Raw genomic sequence first — 24,987 nt, 5'->3', positions numbered from 1 at the left:
CAGAAACACAACAAAGAGTCTTCAAGAACTACCATTCAACTAAGAGGATGCAGACACAACTAATTACTGCAAAATAAAACCAAAACCAAACTAAGTTTTATTCAACTCCAGGCAGGAATTTAACAAAGACTCAGTCAGATGAGATTTGACTGCAAATAAAGAGCCTGGGGTGTCTGAGTTGCCATCACTAGTGTAAAACCCAAGTTTATCAAAAAAAGCAGTAACAACAAACTTGATGATAAATAACAGGGAGAAGTCTGAACAGACAGGATTGAAAAATACTTGACTGAAATACCTTATCTCTTCTAAGGGATGAGAAAACTCAATTCCTAAAGCTAGGGCTGGCTCACTGTAGGACAAGGGCCCCAGCTGCACTTGAACACGTGCACAAGAGACCTCCAAGCCCAAGAACTGATTTTGAACACTTCCCTCTTCCCAACTCCCTGACCCAAAGCCCCTGCCCACGCTTGCAAGGGTGCAGTGTCCACCCCACGCTACCTTCAATGAGGTCCTCGATGGCTTTCCTCACTCCTCTGTCGAAGGCTCGAGCGTCAGCGGGGCTTTGAAAGGTGAGCCCAAACTTTCTGTTGTCAACTTTCCAGTGGTGGAAGGTGGGGTTTGCCTTTGTGTACACCAGGTCCTTCTTTACAAAGCACTCCAGCACCACCTGGGAGGGCGTGAGCCCCAAAAGAGGAGCAAAGTCACTCTTCCCACCCCAAGGATACAGCCAGCATCGTCTCAGGCTGGACACAAAAAGCAAGCCAAGTCATGCCTCACACAGGGGAACACCAAATCATGACTAATAAACACCAGACATGGTAATTGTTCTCAAAACTATTGCACATTCATCTTTTGCTTCTGCTTTGAGTAGGCTCTCACTCCCTACCCCAGGAGCATGTTTTGGACCCAGTGTGGCACAGGTTAAGCTAGCAGGGGGCTCAGGAGGAAGGAGAACCTCTTCCCTCAATAGTTTCACTCAACAGAAATTTTAACCATCAGCAACAGATTTAGGAGATGCTGCAACACTCCCCTCACTGTTTTTAAATTGTTCACCCCCAGTCAGACACTCATGTCAAGTTGTGCTGTGCCAGAAACCATCTCTAGAGTGATGCTCAGGGACAACAGCAATGGCTTGTCATGTCTTACTCCACCCCTCAAAACCATAACCATGGCTCCCAAATAATGTCAAAAAAGGCATCCTAAGCAAAACAACATTGGAAAAGACAAGCCATAATTGAAACAGCTTTAGAACAGCAGTCTTTTTGAAAGCAAGATAATTTCTGACTCAAATAATGCATTTTTTGAGCCTGCGCAGGAAGTGCTGCATTTAAGCTAGCCCCTATCTTCACAGGAGTGCATTTCAGAAGAATCAAATACATAAAAACAAGATAAACAATAACATTTCAAGTGGCCCTGGAAATCAGGAAAGGGCTTTATTAATTTGATTTGTGCAGGGATACAAGAGAGCTCCTTTTTAGATAAACAGCTACCAGGAGAAACTGAGTGTGTCAATTCATAAGAGACAACTTGTCTTCATATTCTCACTCAGCTTGTTCAAACCTTGAACAGCATGCAGCATAAATAATTCATGGCCCTTTTAAAAGGCTTGCACTGCATTACTCAGTGCAATGTGACTGGCTTCATGGGCTCTTTACACTTCAATTCACTTCTCACTTACCCCCGCACTAGGTCTAAGAAAAAAAAGAAAAAACCACAGGCCCTCTTTCATTCAAAGGGGATCTTCGCATGTGTATGTCAAAAATTTACCTGCTCCTTCCAGGTGGCATCACACCAGCCTAGGTAGCAAAAGATGGCAATTCTAGATGAGGATTGGGTTTGTTTTGTCCAATCCAGTATTATTTCCACATGCATGTTTTTTTATATATTTAAAAAAGAAAAAAACGAAACTTGCACAAGAATACAATAGCAATAGATTTGGGATAATTCTCATTATAAGAACAGACAAAAGTTGAATTAGGGTCTATTACCAGTTTGTCTTTCTGCCTTTCACCATGGATTAGAAATCCACTTCTTCCATTGCCCTCCGGGTACGTGACCTTGCAGACGCCAACTCTGCTGAGACCGCCTCCTTCTTGCGGCAACCATCCCCCACTGGAGTCATCTCGGGTCATAACCACAGCTTTGACTCGCACAATATAGCTGTCACTGCAACGGCAACACAACAAAAACAGAACCTTTGTGAGCATCAGTCACATCACAGCAGTTCTTCCTGAGGGTGGTATTTGGACGGCACGGCGCTGACCCCAACGGAGAGTTTCTGCCCGGGATGCAAGACCACCTCTGTCATGGATGGCCTGGAACACTCCAGCCATCGTAGGGAGAGAGACCCACCAACCTCAAGGAATGAGCCTGCCAGGCTTCCAGATGTCAACACACAGATCAAACAACCTGTGGTCTCTGACACTCTGCCTCCTGCAGACAGGGACAGGGACCAAGACAGTGGGGTGACCCAGACCCAAAGCCAATTCCCACACTGGGGCATCAGGTCTCCAAAGTACTGGAAGAACACATGGAGCTCAAATAACCCACGAAAGAAGTGTTTCAAGGTTTCTGTGATCCAATTCATGAAGTGGGCTTTGGAAGATGACACTCAAACTCCTCCACATCTGTGACAGTTTTACGGGGAAAACCCCACAAATGTGGCTCCAGCTGGTACCTCAGATGAAAGGAGATGGGTATCAGCTCAGCTCAGGTCATCAGGACCATACCATGCCCTAAAACATTCTCACCAGCATTTCACAGGGCTTTGAAAGGCAGAGCCTCCTAACCTCACAAGAAACTATTCTGGAAGCACCTAAGATCTGGGGATAACCCAGATGCCCACCACAAAGGTTTAGAAGAGCCCCCACAGTGGGAGACTCCAGGCCTCCCCTGTACCCTTTCCACAAAGCAGTTGCTCCATCATCCACTGGGGACATCACCAAAGTCATTTGGAAGCAGAGAAGCCCCTAGAGAAAGCAAGCAGAAGCCACACGCTGCACAGAACATGCAAGCTAAGACGGGCTGTCCCCAGCACAGAGCGGCAGGGAAACACCCAAAGGAGCTTCTCTGTCCTCGTGCCGCCCATCGCGCGCTGGACATCGACTGACACGGGGATGCCGATGGTGTGACGCCTTCACAGGAAGGTCACCACGCTGGGCTTGGATGGCAGCCACACACAGCCACGGCGCTGTCGGCTGCTGGGGCACCCGAAGGTGCCCACAAAGCTGCTGCAGGGCCCTCCAACCTGGGAACATCAACAGAGATGAGAAAAGGGACGTGTCCATGGACTGTCCATCTCCAGGCCACCAGGTGACCTCACCAGGAGAAGGAAGATCAACACACAGAGGGCTCCAAGAGGTAGCATTTCAAAATGACAGGTATTATTCTTTATGGAGAGAAATTCCTCTCTGTATCCAGATATTTTCCCAGCATCCTGTACAGCATGACAAGCAGCAGTAGCTCTCTTCATCCCGCACCAGGTAAAACTGCCTCATTTTCAGACTATTTTTGCAGCAGTTCAGGTGCTAACAAACTCCAAGCCTCCCTTTCCTTAACACAACCAGATCTAAGCATCTAAGCAGCCTCACAGATCCTACCTGAAAGCAGTCTGAGGACAAACCAAGGGAAGCAGTGAGCATCTTCTGGGACCAGCTTATCTCTTCTGATCTCACAAAACACATGCTGCAATTTTCTTTTCACAGCCTTTAGTTTATGGATATGCCAACTTTCTCACTGGACCTACACAATGACAACAATGCACAGATGCGAGAAGTTCATCCCCTGCTGCCCTGAGTAGTTTGCAAAGGCTGACAAAAAGCTTTCCAATCTGATACACAGCCACAGATGACACACACAAGGTATTCACAGAACTGAGAAATGATGTTTTTAAGAGTATTTTTGCTCGAGTCTTTATAGCAGCTTCCTGGTACAGTAAATAGGGCAAGTGTGTCTATAAATTGAACCAGTTACCTTTTTATTTTTTAATGAAAACCTGTTTCTAGATTTTAAAGTGGCAGCTTTAATCTTCTGACTTCCTGATGCTCAGAAATAAGCAAAATACTTCAGCTAATTTCCTACTGTGCAAAAATTGAGCTGCTTCCATCCAAGACAGTTTTTGTTTTCTTCCTTGTACCTTTCCCATATGGTCTATGAGGATTAACAATTAGCAGATTAAGTACAAAGAAAGCCAACTATACATTTCTACATCTTTCTACTATTCCCCAAGGATCCTTTCTGGACTTATTTTTAGCTCTCTTCTGAAGTCAGAGCCGCTCAGTACGACCTTCCCTCCTATCCTCCCACAAAAGTCATCCACAGAAACTGCTGCTTCTCCTTCCACACTTGAAAATTGCCACTAGCATTATAACTTCCTGCAGGATTTACCATTCACTTTTATGGCAGCAGTTGGAGCCTCTGGCAGTCCCAAAAGTAATGTTGCCTTCAGTTACTTCGCTGCAGAAATTGTCCACTTAAAGGAAAATAAGGCAAGAAGCAGCTACTCAGTACTTTGTGATTCCCGTCAGTTATTCACACATTTCCATCACCCCTCAGTGAATTCTACAGGCTTGTAATCACATCTGAGTATTACTGGATACCTACACATTAAATTTAGGTGCCATGACTATCCCTGCCCATTATAATGACAATCTGGTGGGGCACAGAGCCACATGGTTTTCCTCTTTATATCCACATCTATCCATGACCTATGGCCCTCACAAATTCTGCCACCACATGCCAAGATAACACCATTTAAACTGTGTTCTTCCCATCCTGAAGACCAACCTCCTTAAATATAATAAGCCAGAAATTAAAGTTTCCATCCCCTACCCCTGCAAGGTGACTTCTGTTCCCCTATTAGACAAGAGTCTTGTCCAGCAGAAGGGTTCACCTTTGGCAGGGCAGGCAGAGCTCTGGCTCCATTAACAGAATCCCTTGGCACACTTTCCTGCATGATCAAAAGTCACCAGTGACGCTGGGCTCCCTGCAGAGCCCCATCCCCACTCCTGCTCTGCTCCAGCCACAGCATTTCCCAAAGCGCAACCTGTGCTAAGGGACTTGCAAAAAAAGAAAGAAAAGATAGAAGGAAAGCAGGTGGTTAAGGGTTCTGAGTGCTTGACATCTTGGTTTAATCACTGGATTAGGACTCAGAAGCTGCACGTTGAATTTTCAAGGCTACATGCAGCTTGCTCCAGTCTTCTATGTCTAAATCCTGCCTGCTGTTTCCATCCACAAGCCTAGAATAGGCAATGCTTCTTTCCCTCATGCCAGTGTTGATAAATACTTGGGAGGTACTCAAATATTTCAGTTCCATATAAGGATCTTGCTTCCTTAGTGTAAAAGCTGTTTATTTTCTTTGCTATTTCATTTTACGCGACTGCATCAAGGCTCTGGCTGGTTCCAAGTATTCCAAATCCTGAGGAGCAAAGGAGTGATCTGCAAATCCCATGTGTGTGCTGCTGATGAAACCTTGGTGCACTGGAGTAGCAGAACAACCACATCCAAGCCATCCATCTGCACTTTTATCATGGTAACTGCAATTTGACTCTTTCATAAGAAATGGTTAATGAGGTACATGAAAATATTTGGTCCATTACAATTAATGAGGTACTGATAGCTAAAAATGAAATAATCAGAGAAAACCCCACAGTAGCCTTAGTTCCTCTTGTTTTATTGGATCCTTGAAACTTTTAAGACTGCTCTAATTGTTGGCTTTATGGCCTATGCTTTTCATGCAAACTGTTCTTAATTATGCTCTTAAATGCTATCTTAACCCTTCAGATTTGTCCTCACCAGCCTTCAAAGCTCGGGAAGAAAGTATCAGAAGGGATTACCCAGCTGCATGGCAGCCAGCCAGCATGTTCCAGGGCTGCTCCAGGTTGTCTGCCTGCCCCACCCTGAGTGAAAAAAAAAGAAACAGAATGAACTTTGGGAGTAAAGGTAATGCTGAAAAGCACATGCTGTTTTTACTGGAAGGAAAAGAGAGCTCTTTAAAAATTATAGCTCGTGGGTATGCATACATATCTATAAAAGTAAAATGGAGTGTGCATGTGTAATAGCTCTTCCGGAGGACACAGAATTTTCCTAAACAAGAAGTGACTGAATATGACCTCTGCCATCACTGAACCCTGGTTTCCCTATCTACAGTCCAACTCACAAAGCATTTGTGTGTCTAAGAGACAGGTGACACTTGAGGCTGACAGAAGTGCTGTCCCCCACCATGTACACATGGGGCTGCCATCATCCTGTGCCCTCAGACACAAACCACATCACTCCAGCAACACTAATGGGGGACAAAGCCATGAGCCCCTTGTGTGGCCAGTGAGGGCTAGTGGCTGCAATCCTGCATCCAGGAGTAAACACCAAACAATTCACTCCTTAGTTGAGGTTTAATTTCACCACTGTCTTTGTAAAAGGAGTGTCAAAGCAGACAACTTCCTTCCACCAGCTGCTCTTCTTTTCCATTTTGCTTCCAAAACAGCAACTGCAGATACCATTGGAGATATCTAAAAATCCCAAGGAGGAAGGAAAACCTAGTCCAACCCCCCACATTTACTACTTTTTTGAGTCACACTTAGTATCTAAAACACTTCCCAGACACCTTCTGTAATTCAGTAATATTCTTCCCTCTAGCCAAGTTACTTGACCAAAATATAAGATTATAAACTTCCACAATATTGCTGCCATAAGGCACTTTGATATTTTCCTCCCTTTCCAACTCTACAGTTTACAAGGCCAGGAGAGATCCAGGTCTCAGAAAAAAAGGTATTTGCCCATAATGGGTTTCAACATTATGGACTACTGTCTTTTAATCCATGCATTGACATTCCCAGAAGCCAAGTTTCAGGGAAGAGCCTTAAAGGACAGCAGGAGGCTGCTAATGCAACAGCAGCAGAGGTCAGGCACACAAACACAATTTAAACTATTTGGATCCAAACAAATGTAACTTTGCGATTACTAGGGCATAACCCGTCTCTGGCTGACCTGGATATATTTCACAGTGCCAGGTGTCTTCCCTGCCTCAGCAGCTCCAACATCTGGAGTTAAAACCATCACATTCTGCCCAGGTGATTGCTGCAAGTTGTATTGTGAGGCTCCTCTCTGCAGTTCATCCCACAGCCAGAAAGCAGAGACATTAAAAGCTGCTATTTTTGGAGTCCCACTTCCTTGATCTGTTGGTCGGTTCGTGAAGCTTCTTGCAAATGTGACATATCTGCAGATTATAACCAGCATTTTCTTCTTCAAACCCTAACTTAGCAATTTGTTTGAAAGCAAACCTCTGAGAGTATGCAGCTATAGCAAACTAAGTTGATATTTCCATACCATTCAGATTTCCAGCAGGTTTGAAACTTTTTCATTAAGTATCAAAACCACTACATATCACCAAGAAAAAAGGACATCCGTGTCTCTCTGGCCAGATCAAATGATAGAATGGAACCTGAAGAAAACCATGGAAAATCTCCCAAAAGTTTTTCTTGCCCCCACCTCTGCGTCACACCAGGAACAAAGAATCTCTGTACCTGTAACCCAACTCCTGCATAACCAATTTCCAACCTGTATTTTTCTGTTTTTCAAATCAAACACCGCCAGAATAAAAGGGCACATAGGAAATTTTAGTTTCCCCACAGTCAGAGTAAATACAAACAATTCAGTCTCCACATTCCTTGCTCCAGAGATGCTGGTAGAGCCTAGAGCAGCCCCAAAGGCAAAATGAAGAGGGGTCAGATCTCCACAGCCAGTGCTTGGTAAGCCTGGCTTTGCTTCCAGCACTGCGGCGCATCCAAAAATCCTCCACAGGAAAAACTAATAGCAGTTTTGTTTGGCCTGTTGTTGTTTTGGGTTTTTTTTCCCCCCAGAAGAAAAAGGACTTCTCAAAAAACCAAGACACCTGCAACGACCCAGCCGCCCGCCTCCACATCTCCCTTAAATGCCGAGGCAGTGAGGAACAAAGGAACCCTTTCACCAAAACGTTTGTTCAACATTCAAGGCTGATTTTATTGAGTTTATGAGAAACAGCTCTATCCTAACTAGCTCAAATGGGATTTCATAATCCTGTAATTAGTTCAGATCCTTCCAGGAAGTATAGGAAAATTCGTTCCTGAAATACATACATACATTATATATATCTATATCTATATATATTATTTTTTTCCCAAAAGTATACATATTATGTGGTCCTGCATGGGCTAAATCAATTTTTTTTGGCCAGCATAACATCGTTTCCTGTGCCAGACTTGCCCAGTGATCCTCACAAAGTGCTATACACATGGGCAAAACCTCAAATGAACTGGAAGCAGCTTTTCAGGGAAAAAAGCTGGCTTACAAGCACACTGATAGGCAAGCAAAGATACTGATGCAGCTCTAGGTCTCTCCCCAGAAATCAGCTTATTACACACACAATTTTGAATTAAAATGACATTTTAACAGCATTGGGGCAGATTAACCTATGACTTGTGTCTGCATTGAAGCATTTATGTAACATTGCTGAAACTGTGTCAGAGCTATCAAAAGTTATAGCAAATGTTGTTATAAAAACACCCAAAACAATATTTGATTTTTTCCCCTAAACAGCAGCCATGACATCACTGGGACATGCATACTAATGACAGAACTTTTAATGACCAACCATTCAATGAAATCTCTTAAAAAAAACTTCCTTCAAATTTGTTGAATGGGTCAAATTTGTAATAAATGATCATAGGTGCACATAGTAGTATGTCCTGAAAAGTTAAAAAGGGCAGCATTAATACATTTGAATAATTTGCCCTGCACCTCATCTGCAGTACAGGCAAGAGTTGCAGCCTCAAGTCCTCCTAGTTTTGTGCAAGAGTACAAAATATTAACAAATTACAAGGAAGCTAATTAGCACTATCATTTACAGTAATGAGTAATAAATTGTTGTTGCATGACAGATGGTATTTGTTTTATACCACGTTTAAGATAAGCAAAAGTCACATAAAAGTTCAGCCAGCCAAATAGGTAGATTCACAAGATCTACCTGTATCCTGAATTGATTCCCCCACCTAAAAAAAAAAAAAAAAAAAATCACCATCATGTTCTACCCTAACTTTTTCCTAACATAAACTGACCACAAGCACTCTGTTATTGCTACCCTATGTGAGCTAATAAACAGCAATACTTAGCAAAAAAACCCCCAAAAAATGACAACCACAGAAACTGCATTCCATAAAGAATTATTATGTCTGCCGACATATAGAGAGTATTCCTGTAAACTCAAAGTTTACAAAGAAAAGAAAAATCACTCACCCAAAGGAAGTTAAATTTTCCCCCCACTCTCCTCCATTTTGATCAGTAGAGACTACAACTATATTTATTCCTCTGTAAACATCCTCAATGACACATATGTTATAACTATGAAGAGCAGATAATATTTTGCAAATATTAAAAAAATAAAATAATTCTGTGACTCAGTTCCAGCTGGGTCTGTATCAGAGGAGGGGTGAGGGAGTAAGCAGGATAACTGAACTCTAAATCTAAAGGGTTTTCATCTTTTGCCAGATAAATGAACATAAAAAAGAAAAGAAGACATTCTTGGCTATATCAAAACCAGCACACACGTTGGTTTTGCCTTCAACCTTTTTTTATAAATCCCCTACTGCATCAAATGTCCATGAAGAGGGACATCAAGGGAAGCAGCTTCCCAGGCAGCATCTATTTTTTCCTATTGGAATTTAAAGAAAGGGTGAATATTAAACCATTAGTTCTGAAAAAAAATTTGATACGTAACCATTAATGAAAGGCTGTGTTTCACAGAAGAATTCATACACATTTACTGATAAATTATATGCTGCTTTAGACAACATTCAGCAGGGCTGTGGGGGGAGATGGGGGGAGGTGGAGGAAAAGAACCCCAGGAGTAAAAAATATGGAATTATACGCAGCCAGAGCACACTTACCTGCTGGGGGATGCCATTTCCTCTGCATTTTAAACCTTTCCTGCTTGGTTTTAGCACCATTGCCACCAGCAGCCTCCGTGTCTGCTCCGGTTACCCCGTGTCCCAGCTGGCTGCTGCCGGGCGGGCAGGCGGCTTCCCCCCATGCGTGATTCAGTCTCCTAGAGGGATGTGCTGCATTGTGCGGGGTGAGTCATCCCAGAGGTATTCTGCACATTACAGCCCCAGCCGGCCCATTACTCATTCGCAATATCCTCCCGGCTCGGAAGAGAACATCGACCAAAGATCCTTGTTTCCCCACCCCGGTTATAGGCTGGGAAAAAATAAAATAATTACAATACAGCTACCATAAAGTCATGATGGGGGTGTTTAGCAGCAGCTGACGGTGCTGCTGAGAGGCTGCCCAGCACAGCACCCATGCACGCAGGGCTGCAAACAGGTCCAAAGTTGAATGCAGGTGTCATTTCCTCTGGTAGCCTGTCAGCACTTTATTCCCAAAAGCTGCCAACACAGCGCTGGGACCAAGGGTCCAAACAACTCCCAAGGCTTGAAGGAAGCACTCAGCCTTCCAATATGTCTGCCTCCATCACGACTTTTAACGGGGTTTTAAATACTTCCAGCGGGCAATGAGTTGGTCTCTCTAATTATCAACTACGGATCCTCATACACCCCATCTCTGCTGGCAGCCCACATAACCTCAGTGCCAACAGGAGCATCCCTGCACACGAGCTTTATTTTGGACACAGTGTCTCAAACACTCCCTTGCTGCTCAGGAACCTTCACCACTGCTGGAGCCTCTCGCTCAGCCAGGGTGTCGTGTGTGCCCTCGCAAGTTCTATGATGATCCCTAACGCCCTCTCATTAAAGCAGAAATGTTGCTCAAGAAATGCCTCAGCACCGATAACAAGAATAAAAATTGTGACACTACAGCTCTGAAAGCAGCTTCTAAAAATACCTGCCCAGTTTCTGAACTAATCTGTGCTGATGATTAGGCAGGAGGGGAGAAGAAAGCTAACTGTTTCCAGGATCAGCTGCTTCTGTCTGCCTTAAATCCAAAAGGTTTTAACCCTGATTTGGGACAAAAAATCCCTTTTTCCCCAAGGTGGAGAATGGTGACTGAGGTCATGCTGCCTGCAATCATCCTTCAGAGGAAAGCTGCATCTCCACTTTACAGAAACTGACAACCTAAAATCACAGGTACTCCCCAAAACTTCATGTGTGGACCATAGAAATGTCAAGCTAAGGACCAACGAGGTTTGAACCCATATTCAGTGAGCAGACACCAGGCCACACGAAGGATGCTGGGACATCAGAGGGGGTTGGACTAGATGGCCTTTAAAGGTCTCTTCCCATCCAAACCATTTTGACTCTATGACATCCCGACACTTGTTCACTCCTCTTTCCAGCACCCAGCGAGCACATGTGCAGGTGCAGCTGCAGGCCCCTGTTTGCAGCTTGGCTGGATTTGTCATGACAACGGAATCAAGCTACAGTCCAAAGTCAGGATGAAGACAACAAGCAGCATGCGAAGTTTGTTACAGTGGTATCAACAGACAGCTGCATTTACTGAATTTCAATATACAACTTAAAAAGATCTTTTAGCTTAATGGCCAGAGAATAATCTGTCTTCATAGAAGTGCATTTGCAACCAATGGGTTAACTCATTAGTCAGAGTATCATGCTATGCAAGTAATTAAAAATAATAGATGGGGCTTTTTTTTAAGATCTTAATTGCACATCCCCAGTCCACATCTCATCCTATCCAGATGTGCCAGAATCTGCCACCTCACTTTCCTCTTCAAGCTCTGCAGCAACACTGCTTTTACCTTCAAATGCAGCACCCATCAGCTCAAACCTCATCTCTCTCCACCAAGAACTCAGCACACAAGTCCAAAGCAACATCAGCCAGAAAAATTCAAGAAAGCTGCTGTGCCAGCAGCTTTTTGCTGCCAGTCCAGTTTCTAAAGCTTTTCTCCCAAGGGATGGGGGAAGATGAAATTAGCCTCCCTGTGTGAGACAAAACTATCCTTGAATAAGCTGTGTTGTAATCATGTTTTTGAAACAACATCCTGAACAGTTACATATCCCCAGGCATTCCTGTTTTCTTGCCTTCCTACTGGTCTGCAGGCCATCTTGTCCCTGGTCCTCCTAAAAACTCAAGGGTCAGCACACAGAGCAACTTGGGACCATCAGAAGGTTCTTACAGATGAGCAACATCAACAAACAGTTCCAGTATGACAAATTACACAGAAAAGTCACCACAATGTGGTACCTGTGTACCACAATCTCACAGCTGCTGTGGGGCAGGTCTCAGCTGATGGGGCTGGGTTGAACCACCACCTGGGTAATCTCTGCAAAGCTGCTGCTCTGCCCAGGGTCAGGAGCAAGTGGGGACAAACATTGCTTGTGAAAATGCAAGAGAGAAAAAAGCTCTCTTTCACAAATGTTACAGCATGCTCAATCCATAGGGATGCAAATAATGCCCTCGCCTCTTGTGTACATCCAGAAGCTGCTGCATCAGTCAAGAAGAGCCACCAACTCATTCAGCTGCCTTCAAGCCCTGCTCCCAAGGGTTTTCTCCAAAAGGAAGTAGATATCAAGTCACTGGATCAGCATCAACTGAATCACTCACTGGTTGGGTTCTCACCTTTGCACATGTTCATTAACCTTAAGGTTAAGCTAACAAACCTCAGCTCCAAGACTGGCAATGCTGCTGCCCTTTAAAAAATTATAATTAAAATAATTATTATTTTTCCCTTTAATACTGCCCAGTCCAGTAGATTGCACACCCAACCCTACCAGTGAAACATCCTCCAAAGCCTTCTTGCAATTCCTAGCGTGGACCAGTGAGTGGCTGTGCCAACACATGAACATCTTTCCCCATTTCCCAGCAAAATTCATGCTGCTACAGGGTTCTGCTGTTAGAAATTTAAAGTAAACACTGCACCTGGAGAGCCAGCAAGGTGGTGGATGTGTCTTTTGCTGCCTGCCAGCCAACCACAAGCACAGCTCAAAGAGCAGAGACAGTGGCTGGAGCAAGAGGAGCCCATTTTCACTGTAGCTGCTGGAGTACTTGTGGTGAAGGGAATCAAATTCAGTCACCTTGTTAACAGCAGTCATGTCAATGGGCTCAACTTCTGCAGCAAAACATTAACAGAGCACCCGGGACCAGGCCCTGGCAGTTGTGCACTGGGCACAAAGATGCCTCAGAACACAATTCCAGTGCAGGGAGAGGCGTCTGAGCATCTGCAGGGCCAGGTCCATTTTGGGAGTACTGAAACTTGTCATGGCACACCCTCTGGGAACACCAGGTAACCTACCTTAAGTGTAGTATTCAAGATTAACCACAGCAATATTGCCTGAACACTGCTTGCTGTGCCTTGTAAGAGGTAAAGAAAGTGACTTTTCACAATTTTGTTTAAATTAAAAAAACTAACAAAACCCAAAATAGAACTAACAAAAAACACCCCAAACAATCAAATGCCCTCCAAACAAACAACAACCCCAACAAAAGACTCATACATGGTCAGTGTAGTTTTATGCCCAGCACTTGAGAGACACCCACTGCACTTATGCTGTCCCTGTTGTCCACAAAGCTGTCCTAAATACCGAGATCATTAAACTGTGTTGTAGGGAAAAGCAGGAAGTATGGCAAAAATAGGAAAAAGAGCACAAAAGTAGATCCTTAGGAAGGACTTCAGACATTTTATGATACACTTTACACTGCTGAACATTACAGGAGCACTGAAATGCTCCTCCCTACAAATCATTACCATGTTTTCTCTATTTTGAATGTCATTCTCATAGATGAATGGACCTTTGTACATATGTATGACAACAAAAAAATGACCCCAGCATAGATGGGTATTTCCAGCCAGGATCTGGGTGGAGGCCATATGGACTTCATTTTCCTGCAGACAGATCAAAGGAAAGTGCCAAGAGCATCTTACAGGACTCCACATAAACATCCATGACCAGAAAAGAGGTTACACAAATGACATGCACCGAGCTCCTCCACACCGGAAAAGCCTCATGTGCTTTTCTTCTAATTAAACCCTTCCTCCACAGCTCCTAATTGATAGCTGGACAAACAGCTGTAATGTACTCCAGGAAATCTAACCCTGTACTTTGCCTTACTTGTGTGACATGGCCTCAACATCACAGGGCACACAGCAAACTTTCATTTTCTCAATAGGAAACTGGTTTAAAAAACAAGCTACTGAAAAACCAAGGCCTCGCTCCTCCCTTTTTATTTTGCACTTTGATACTTAGCTCAAAGTAGAGGTACTTAAGTGTGAGTCTTTTAACAGTTGCATCTGTGCTTTCCTTTTCTTTAGGATAAACTTTTTTTACCATGTGAATACTCTCAGACTAATTATGCATATCCTAAACCAGGTATATAATTTTGTGTCTTCTCCAATTTCTTCCCTCTAGATTTCAAATCATCTTTAATGCTCTCTGAGGGCTGGCACTATCTCCTGGAAAGCCCCACACCACAACTCAATATTCAATGGTAAAACCACCTGCAGACCAAGAGGCAGACACCAGGATATGATAACCTTTATCCACCTACATTCCCAAAATCACTGAAAACTCTGATAAAATTGTGCCCACCAGCTCCAGCTTCACACTCTCCAATCTGCTGTTGACTGGGCTTCTTGTCAGCCAGCTCCCTGTTTTGCCAGGGACTGACTTGAACTAATTAGCTTAAATTTTCAAGACCACTCTGCTTCTCTGTCAGTGCTAGTAAAACATTATCTTGCCCTTAAAATGTACCTTGTCCAGCTCTTCTTTTCAGTGCTCCTGGGAACAAGCTGCTGTTTTACAGACTTACAGGAAGATGGTTAATGCTTATGATTCCGCTTTCCATTTTTAGTAGTGTGGGAATTATTTTATTGCTCATTTATGAGTTATCCTCATATTCTGCTTCCTTCAGAACACAGAAAAAACACAAGGCAGGCTTTCCCTCCTGTAAAAGGTACTGCAAGTATCACCAGGCCTGACTTGGATCAGGACATCCAGCATTAACTATTTTCATAAGCGCATGCAGTGGTAGGACAAGGGGGAATGGCTTTAAGATGAAAGAAGGCAGGTTTAGGTTAAATATTAAAAATAAATTCTTTATTCAGAGGGTGCTGAGGCACTGGCACAGGCTGCCCAGAGAAGCTGTGGATGCCCCATTCCTGAAGTGTTCAAGGTCAGGTTGGATGGGGCTTTGAGCAAATGTGGTGGGAGATGCCCCTGCAGGAGCAAGACGAGTTTTAAGGTCCCTTTCAACCCTAACCATTCTGTGGTTCTATGATTCTATTTCATAGCTTATGGATTTTATTATTTAAGTCCTATAGCAGGCAGAGATTCCTCACCAGTACCTTCGGTTTCCTCTGGCCAACTGCGTGCATCTCCTAACCCCGACTTTGTTCTCCCTGCAGCCAGCTTTCCTGTTTACATCTCTGCTGTCGCTTCCCTTGCAAGCCGAAGGGCTTTGGAAAAAGGACAAACAAACAGGCGTTTCCTCAAGATGCTGGCAGTTGCGTGCCTGTGCCCCTCTCCCTGCCGCTGTCCTTCACCTGGTCACAACACTGTCACATGCACTTAATGGTTTGCATTTCCTGTGCTCTGCTTTAACAGGCAGAATCGTTTAAATGCTGAAAGATACCGTGGTGCCAAGTGCCCGCTGAATTGTCCCTGGCAAGAGGGATTTTGCTTGCACACAGCAGAGAAATCAATCAGGGGAATCATCTTGGGGTCATCCTATTTTCTCATTCTGGCAGGTAAGGATGAGTTGTTCAACACACTGCATGTTCATGTTCTCACACCAATTCCTTCTAAAAAGGTTCAGTACAGGGACAGCTGGAGTCCCCTGATATATATGGAAGAGATCAAAGACTCCCATGGCCCTTCCTTTTAGCAGCTTCTCATCCTGTACCCATCAGGGCTTTTGGTACACTCACTACTAGCAGGGAGTTGCCATCTCAAATCTTCTGGATTCATTGGGGAATAGCACAACATCAGACCAAAAAAACCTGCTAACAGCTTATGCAAGTCTATTAATTGAAATGACCACAGCACTGTTTAAAGGCATCAAAAAATGAAACCTGAAGAGAAGCAACATTATCTCCTTGCAGAAGATCCATGGGAAGAAAGCATCTATCTTTTATGTTTGGGAAAGCCCCATCTATACCATATACTGTCCATTTTCAAAAAATGACTGAAGTATCTACAAGGGAGGAAGAAGATATACCCTGATTTTTTTTCTTAACTTCACAATAGTTTTTCTCTGTCTCAAGCCATGTAACAACCACTCTACACGCATGTTCAGCAGATGATAATGAAACCACAAGTGTTTATCTCAATCCAAAATGGCTTCATTTTTTCCCCCCTCCCCTTAAACTCAGATTTAACCAGGGTTTTAATTCCAAGGATAAAAGGTGCATGCTTACCCTTTTATGCTCCACCTACAAACCTGGGGTTTTTTCATTAAAGTAGTTTCATCCAGCTATAAGTCTGACTTTAAGATTTATCTGTCTCTGCCACTATGTCCGCTAATATCTTGGAGCAAAAGAAATTATAGCAAGGAATAGCCTTGGTCTGAAGATGGGTCTCCTCTGTATTTGTGCAAAAAAAGGGCAGCTCTGTGCCCAGCACTCCACTGTGACGTTTTGGCTCCCAGAGAAGTCAGCAGCAGAAGAGTGAGGTGTCAAGACTGCCCTGCATGGCCTTCTTTTCCACTAGAAATTAATATTCTGAGAAAACAGCAATAACTTTCTGGCCTCTTAAGGTAGAAGACCACTGCCCAAAAGCAAGAGGAGTACAAACTTTGCTAAACAGTTTGCACCATGATGGGAAATCACAAGTTGACAAGATGTGTGAAAAAAACCCCAAACCCAAATCAAGGAAAACTCCCCCATGTCTCTCTGTGTGAGATAAAGAGATATTTTCAGCATTAATCTGCAAGGTGGGGCACAGGCCCACAAGCTGCTCCTTTGTCCAGGGATGCCTTTTTATTAATCTTAGCACCATGAGAAGGCTGTTGCCCAACCTGTGCTTCCCCCAGCACGGGTTGCAGGGACAACAAGGGTTGCAGGCTGTGCAGGGACAGCCTGGGAGCCACCAGGCCAATGCTGAGAAGATGCTGCGGATATGAACACAGCCCAGTGCATTCTGCCACAGAAACCCCAGGCTGTGCCAGAATGAGCTCTGACCTACAGGCCCAGCTCCAGCAGATTCAGTGACGGAGTCAGATGACGACAGCTCCTTTCGAAATAGAAAGCTGAGGGGGAAAGTCAGTTACTCATCCAAATCCAGTGCTCTCCCTTGGAAATGCATGGATGACGCATACCATCAATTTTGAGAGGGGAGAAATCACATTTCTCTTGTCTTCACCCTGTGCAGATGTGCTTGGGCCGCAATGAGTCCAGCGAGAACTTGGGAGTTAAGTCCCCATCCAACACACGCACACATGCATGAGGAATATAGGAGGAATACATTTACACATTTAATGCATGCACTTAGTGTTGAAATTAGCTAGAAGTAACAAAAGTTATTAGTGTAGCAGCAGAAAAGATTGTTTCCATCCCATTATAACAAGGCAATGCAACATCTGGATGTGGAAAACAGTTGACTAATGGCCAATGCTCACCTTGCTAAAGGATTAAGTGGAAATCTGTGGCTGTCTCAAGAGAAAGCCTAGGATGTAGCAGCATTCCTCTTCTGGATTTCCAGCTAACACTGAGATAGGAGTCCTCCAGATGCATTCACAACCAAGTAAATGAAGTTTAGCTGAAACAATGCTTTGCCAAAACTAACACAAGGACAGTGACCTCTGGAATTTGGTGCTACTTGCAGATGTCCCAAAGGCTGCCATCAATGAAATCATAAAAAAGGTACTTTAACTGTTGGCAGTGATTCATCCAGGTATTTTTTCTAGCAAAAAGCCTTATTACTGGAGAAGAGTTTCCTATTATTTGCAGGAAAATTCACAGGAGAACAAACAGATACTAATTTGTTAAAAAGACAGATAAACATGTACAGGAAACACTTCTATGAAGGTCCTGATCCTCTGAAGATTAACAATCTACAGTACTGGAGACAAAACCATGACACTGAGGAAACAAGTGAACTATAAAAACAGGAAGAAGTGGAAGTTTATTTTTTTATGTTATTTTGAGGGAATATTTGTTTTTCTGAAGCTTAAGATACCAGCAAAAGCCTCCATCTGCAGGTCATACTATTCTCTATACAAAAGCAGCTGCAGCGAGTTTCCTCACCCAGGTCCCCAGAGCTGTCAGATGGGGAGGCCATCCTGCACATTACAGATCTGCTGTTTCCCTAACCAACACTGTTGTTCAGTTTTCACCTCATCTAAGGCCATTATGAATTGATGCACAGACAATACTCTATAGCTGACACCAATAAATCAAGTTATTTTGATGCTGCATTTCCCCCACGGCCACAGGGCTAGGCGTTCACTCCAGATATGTATCTTGGTATACTTACTGTAACAATATTAAGGCAGTACTTGTTGGAAATGAAGGGCTTTGCCACAAACAGAAAAGTTGTTCTGGACTCTCCTGCCTTAAGTTTGTGCTCAAACGAAAATAAAAGCATCAGTGCTGTGGATGACAAGGATGCAGCTGGGATGTGCTGGGGCCAGCCACCACTCCTGCAGCAACCTGGTGGCACAACGATTTTCAGACTGTCACAAGTCACCAAAGCTGAACAGACCCATCACTTTGTCTGGAAGCACCAAACTTTGCTTCTGTCTCAGAAACATCTTGTGTTCACTCATGGTGGCATCACAAGGAGCCCTCAGACTTCTGTTCTATGATATATAACTTTATCCTCCTTAAGTGAGTCAGGCTGAGGCACAGCACTGCCATGGGGTCTTCTGCTGTTAAAGGAGGTGGGGAGAGGACCCCCACATCAATTTGTCTTCACTCAGGATCTTTTAGAAACAACTTCTCCACCTTTTTCTTGCAAAAGCCTGCAAGAAATCTCTAGATAATTCCCACTGCAACCAATGCCACGCACATGTACTCTATGCCAACCTAAGAGCAGAATTCAAATCTTTCTGCAGAATTCCCAGAGCACAGAAAGCTACCAATGCAGAAAATAAGTTCAACTTAACCTGAAAAAAAGGTTTAAATATTTAATACTCCTAATATATCCTCATCACTTCACTCTTCAGTACCATTTATAGCTGAGTTATTTTTGTCCACTGAAAGTCATCCCTTTGAACTAGGGCATTCACTGTTTAGGAAAAACAATTAAATTTCCATGTTAGTTAGTGGATGTTAGTTAACTAGCAGGGGGAAAATTATCTATGTTAGGAAAATGCAAGTGCAACACCATCGGCCCTGCTTTCCATTTGACCTCTACCACAACTGCAATAAGGATGCAGATGTTATTTGTATGGTTATTGCGCACCAATTTTTAAGTGTCTCTATACTTGATCAAATATGAAGCAGTTGCTCTTTGTCTGACACACACTACACCAAGCCACACACCTTCTGCTTTGCTCTTAAGAAGAACAGTGACTGCCTGTAACAGTATGGTCATCAGCGGGTACCCATCTTTTGTCAATTCACGTTTTCTTTCCACATGATTCCACATTCAAATGCTGCTGAACTGCTCCAAATTCAACAGACCAGTTTTTACCTCTGCTACTTTCTGGGTTTTTCTGCCCCATGTGTGCTCATGTCCCAGGGTTTTACGGGACCAAATGTTCTACACCACCTTGTATTTCCTCCTGTTAAGTACTGGTATCAGATATTAAACAACTCACATCAGTTACAAGCAGAAATTGGAATAATAATAACAAAAATAACAGACGGAGCCCATAAGCACCAGCTTCTAGGAAATCACTATCAGAAACACTGCTAAAGTTTATGCTCTCTGGCTAATTAATTACTTGAGGTGGAGGTAAGAAGCTGCACCCATATACAGTGCTTACCAAGACTTCCTGTGCTTTCCACCCCAAAATATCACCCAGAAAAGTAAGTTCCACTCTGAAATTACACCCAAATATCCTGACTTCACCCCTTCTTTGCTCCAGATGGAGGAATGAGCTCCCAAAAAACCCTGTGCAATGCTTCCACAAAAGTACCAAACTTTGACTCCTGCCATTGAGATAGATCATCAGTAGAGAACCAGCTAGCAAAATACAACAGTGTTTTGCTCCATTGTCTGCCAATACCCAAGAGATACTTTCAGAAGTCACGGACTGGCTCTTCAAGTTCTTTTCTTCAAAGCACATAAAAATAGTATGAAGTAACAGCAAAGCACAATAAAATGGTAGGTGCCTCATCTGGCTTCTGAGCTCTAGCAGCTCTGGTGGCAGGACACAGTGTCCAGGACAGCTATAAGCCAGATGATGCTGAAAGCGCTGGACTTTTGTTCTGGGGCATCTCATGGCTTCTTCACTTTGCACAGTCCTGGCTGCATGGGGCATTTCTGCCTTACCCATTAATCAATCGGTGTTTGTGGTCCATCAGTACTTGGCATGCCAATGACATGAGAAATAAAATCACAACAACAACAAAAACAATACTAAAATTCAAGCAGCTTCAAAACTCTTCATGGCTCTTACAGACTCTGGACTCTCCTGCCAAGCAAGGCAGCAATGGGAAGGCTGAGCTCTGGTGCCAGGGACCCCAGATACCCATCATGCCTATAATGACCAGCTGTTACCAGCATGGAGGATGGTACAGGCACTATTTCAAAAATCCCACTCCTGGATAGTGCCTGGGACTTCTTCCTCTGCCAAGCATGTGGCACTGCAAGCTCCAGGGGGCTCCTCACTTGCTTTCCTGAAATGCTGCTGTGGAATGGGCACAGGGGGCTTTGAGGAGCCCAGACGTGCTCACACTGTCTCCAAATAGCTGGTTTTATTAACTTTAACCTGCACCCGTGGGCTGCTGAAGGCGCTACATCCCATTTAGATTTGCAGGGATAAAATTAAGCTTTTCCTTTGATAGGGAGCGATTTTTGTGCGGTGCCACAATGCTTGTTCGGGCAAGCTTTCTACTCACCTGGGGCAAGCATACTCTTCAAGCTTAATTAGATCATATCCCTAGCTAAAAGAACTTAATAGTTAATTGAAACTTCGCGCCAACCTATGGTCTGCTCTGCATGTCTCTCATGCCTCGGGTAATAGAAGTCCAAGGGTGGGAGAGCAGCGTGGGGTGGGGAGAAGGTTTAATTTTAGCCAAAAGGAAGAACAGAGTCAGCACACTGCCTAGCTAAAGAAACAAACAAAAAATAAAAATCCGCTCTGCCACAACCCTGCTCCATGATGTGAACTGACTAGTGCATGCATATGTACTATAAAGCAGAGGAGTGCTAAATGTCAAAAAGTGCTCACAAAACTGGCGGTACAGCCATGGACAACACAAGCCAAGAGTGCTGTGCTATGCAACACAGGGGGACAGTCTGCACAAGCCTTGGAGATAGGCTTGTGACAAAACTAAGGCTTATCCTACAGTGGGGAAGTTAGCACATACAGAAAAAAGTATCTTTTTTAAGCACAGAAGAGGTTAGTATATTTAACATTTCATTTAGCTCATGAATGACAAAACCACAGTGCTGCAAAAGAAGTTCCTGTATTTAAAATGTTCCAAAATAAAATTAATACACAGGGACTGGATTTCAGCCTTTTAGGTATTTCCTTCCCCCATATTTAAGGTCTAGTTTTCAGAATAAGTTACATATAAGATAGCAAGAACATATACAAGCTGTAAATAAGCACAAACCTTTCAACTTTTCTTTATTCAATTAACTGAAGAAACTCATTCATGTTCTCTGTAATGCAGCACCTTCCTACAAGCCGCACTTCACTCTCCCTCCAGTCATATGTTTCTTCCTGGGATTCAAAGATTTCCCTTTGGTGTCAAGGGAGTTGCTAAATTCCCTTTATGAATTATACAGCAAGAGATACCTGAAACAGGTGCTCAGCCAAGGACAATCCCATTGAAGCCATCCAAGGAAAGCCCTCCTTGGTTTTCTGCCATCTCACTAACCTGGGGAGCTCTAAGGACAGCTCTAGCAATTTACAGGTAGGACTGCCCTGGACCTTATATAATACATTTCTGAGAAAAAGATTATAAGCCTCCTAAGTTCTCTGCTGTCCAGAATTTGAAGCAAAACATCAAATCAGCAAAACACCCCAAAGGGGTTAGTTACTTCCTTCATTGATCAACACTTATCATTTTAAAGTGTCTTGAAATGCATGACATAACAGGAAAATTTACCTATGGATTAAAAAAAAAACCTAATTCAACAAGTTGTTCTGCATTTTTTGTCCTTGCTACACGAGATCTTGAGGAGAAGTTGAGGCGCCAGACAGTTCTGTCCTAAGCCAACAGCAGTTCTGTAAAACACAGCACAGTTTCCCTTCCCTGTTTGCTTTGCTCTGTGGACTTCCACGCCTCACGTCCCTGCAACCACGGCCATCCGTCATGCTCCAGCTGCCTCTCCCTGGCTATTTGCTTAGGGCTGGGTACAGCCAGGAATTCCTGCGTGTAACAAAATGTACAAACGTGCTTTTATGTGGGGCAGTTCGATGCTGGAGAGCGCTCTCAAGGAGTTTCCCCCTTCTGTCCTGGGGAGCTGGCTTTGCACACAAGTTCAGGGAGCAGCAGAAGTTTCTTGCTGACAAAAGTCACATGTGGAAGCAGAGGAAAGGGGTTCAACATTTATTCTATCCACCTAAGGAAATGAGAGCTTAAAAGAGTGCAGAATCCAGAATGTAAGATATGATAAGGCTTAACAGGTAAGGAAATAGCTGCTGCTCTGTATCTGGTAAGGAATGCACCCTCAAGGATAAGCCAAGGAAGGCTCACTGTCTAACACTGGAAGACACCATCTGCAGACACAAAGTAGATTCAACTTCTGGTCTAAGAAAAATAGTCACCACCTCCTTGTTCCCTCTCTGGCAAAGATGGACCCAATTGCCCCAAATTCACATCATGGCAGTTAATAAAACCATGAGCTGAAATTAATCAGTACAAAAAAAATTGTATTTTTTCTGCTGAGACATCACCAATTAAGACAAATTTCTCTGTCATTCCATCCTTGCCTCCTCTCCTCACTGCTTTCATTACATACAGGGATGTTTACTTCAATATCCACTGTAAAATAAATCTAGTGCTAACCACACTCAGAAGTAACATCAGTAGCTACCTACCAAGTATTTTTTAATGCATGCTAAGATTTGGAGAGTCACTTTCATATAAAGATGAGAGAGGATGTGAAGGATACGCCTTTGATGTTCAGTTCTCAATTGAAGGAGAGTTAATGTTGACCATTTCAAGAGACAACCTCCTGTAAATGCAGGCATGTTCTCTGCAACCAGCAGCAGCAGCTTTCACCTAGCTCACTGGAGCCCATTATTGAGCTCTTTACAGCATAATTCACAACAAATAGCTTGTCTCATATATTGTGTCTAATTGCTCCATAGACAAGTGCTTGGAGACAACAGACCCAGGTGCCCCTTGCAAAGCAGTTGGGCTTTCCAACCCTGGCTTACAGGGCAAGGGATTCTTTATACTGGACAAAAGCAGCACCTTGCTGTTTTAAACACCCACAGTATGAGCAAGTATAGCCAAGGCTCACTACTTGTGACCCAAGGTGAATGATGATTTGAAGAATGTCCAACCAGGGATGATCATTTTCAGTCCCACCTCTACCATTTGTACCCCAAGCACTGAAATTAGAGCAATTTTTTTCTTCTTAAAATATGTAGAAGCAAGCACTACTTGCAACTGACTATGTACAGGAGGGTATCAGACTCATGTATAACCACAAAACCTGGTAAATGGTCTTGTGAGAAATTATTTCTCCCATTCCTGCAGCAGAGAGCAAGTAAAAGAGGGAAACAGTCTAATAATATTTAATTGCTTTTTTCCCTGTATATGAAATTTGTACAAAAGGCATGCGTTTTAAAATCTCAACACTTAAGTGCTGGAAAAAGGATCTATTTTCTTCTCTGTATCACCTTACCCCAAATCAACATAAAAACCTCAGTTACGTTCACAATCCAAATAGAATGGATTAGCAGAATCACTCTGTGATTTTATTGCTTCAATCACTGCAGAACATGGAGTGCATTTGGCCAGCAGAGGCAAACCCAAAAGCAGCACAGTGCTCTCCTGCTCATGCTGTTCCCCTCTGGTTTTGTTCAAGTCAGCGCTGAGAAAGCAAATTAAGCTTCCAACTCTCAGCTCCTATAATGGCACGAGATACGCAGCACTGACTCCAGAAGTTTATATATCTTCTCTTTAAAACATGAATGGGAAGGTGTACACAAACACCCTTCTTTCCCCATCCCTTCCTTCCCATAAGAAGGGCTGTTTATTTTTTTATTTGACCTTATGAAAGGTTGGGGAAGCTATTCCACCAATACTCTGATAAAGGTTGCCCACGGTTCCTTAGGGAAATAGCCCAGGGAAGGAGGAAAAAAAACAAAAAAAAACCACCACCACCCAAACACCCCCACCAGCAATAAAGCAGCTAGATGTATTATTTAATGACTTTTGGATAGAACACCAAATTTTATCGACTAATTAATCTGGTCTACAGGTCACCCAGAGCTTTCCTGAACTAGAAAATACAGAGCACACAGATGTACAAGCTTTAAGTACTGCAGAACTTCAGTGCTCCATAGCCAACCAAGATAAAACTGCCTCAGATAGGGATTTTGGTGTTTCAATTTATGGATTTTCAGGACCACCATTTCTAAAATAGTCCATGTAACTACTAACTCTAGGGAACAATCTTTTATGCTCATGGGGATTTGGAATGAAGAGGGGCTTTTCTGCATGCACTGGAAATTTATTTCAGGACTCTTGCTTAAAGGCACACATGCAGAACCAAACCAAATGAATTGTTGGTGGCTGACTTTGTTAAGCTGTAATTTTTTTCATTCATGGGCTGTGATTTTAAAGGGCTCCTCAACTGCTCGCTGGGGGAGGATCAGCACAGCTGAGGTCACTGGCACACCAACCACTATCTCCAAATCCAAAAACTGGGAGACCCTGGCTAGATCCTGGCCTCTGGGCACACAGTTATTCCTAGG

The 24,987-nt window shown here is 43.5% G+C and overlaps 1 protein-coding gene across 2 annotated transcripts in view; it reads right to left on the bottom strand.

The window, feature by feature from the left end:
• Positions 1-24,987, bottom strand: part of SPRED2 (sprouty related EVH1 domain containing 2) — a 59,098-nt gene that overhangs the window by 24,192 nt on the left and 9,919 nt on the right. The window contains exons 1-3 of one of the 2 annotated variants that reach the window (XM_063152302.1): positions 9,918-9,949; positions 1,989-2,166; positions 499-667 (exon numbers count right to left, since the gene is read on the bottom strand). In XM_063152302.1, the coding sequence (XP_063008372.1) occupies positions 499-667; positions 1,989-2,166; positions 9,918-9,934 (364 nt within the window). In that variant the 5' untranslated portion in view covers positions 9,935-9,949. Of the gene's footprint in view, positions 1-498; positions 668-1,988; positions 2,167-9,917; positions 9,950-24,987 lie in introns of those variants that run through there. The other variant, XM_063152301.1, reaches the window with a different exon arrangement.

Source organism: Melospiza melodia, chromosome 3 (assembly GCF_035770615.1).
Source record: "Melospiza melodia melodia isolate bMelMel2 chromosome 3, bMelMel2.pri, whole genome shotgun sequence".
NCBI classification, from domain to species: Eukaryota; Metazoa; Chordata; class Aves; order Passeriformes; family Passerellidae; genus Melospiza; species Melospiza melodia.
The sequence above is the reverse complement of the archived record's forward strand: the minus strand, read 5'-3'. Positions and strand labels throughout refer to the sequence as shown.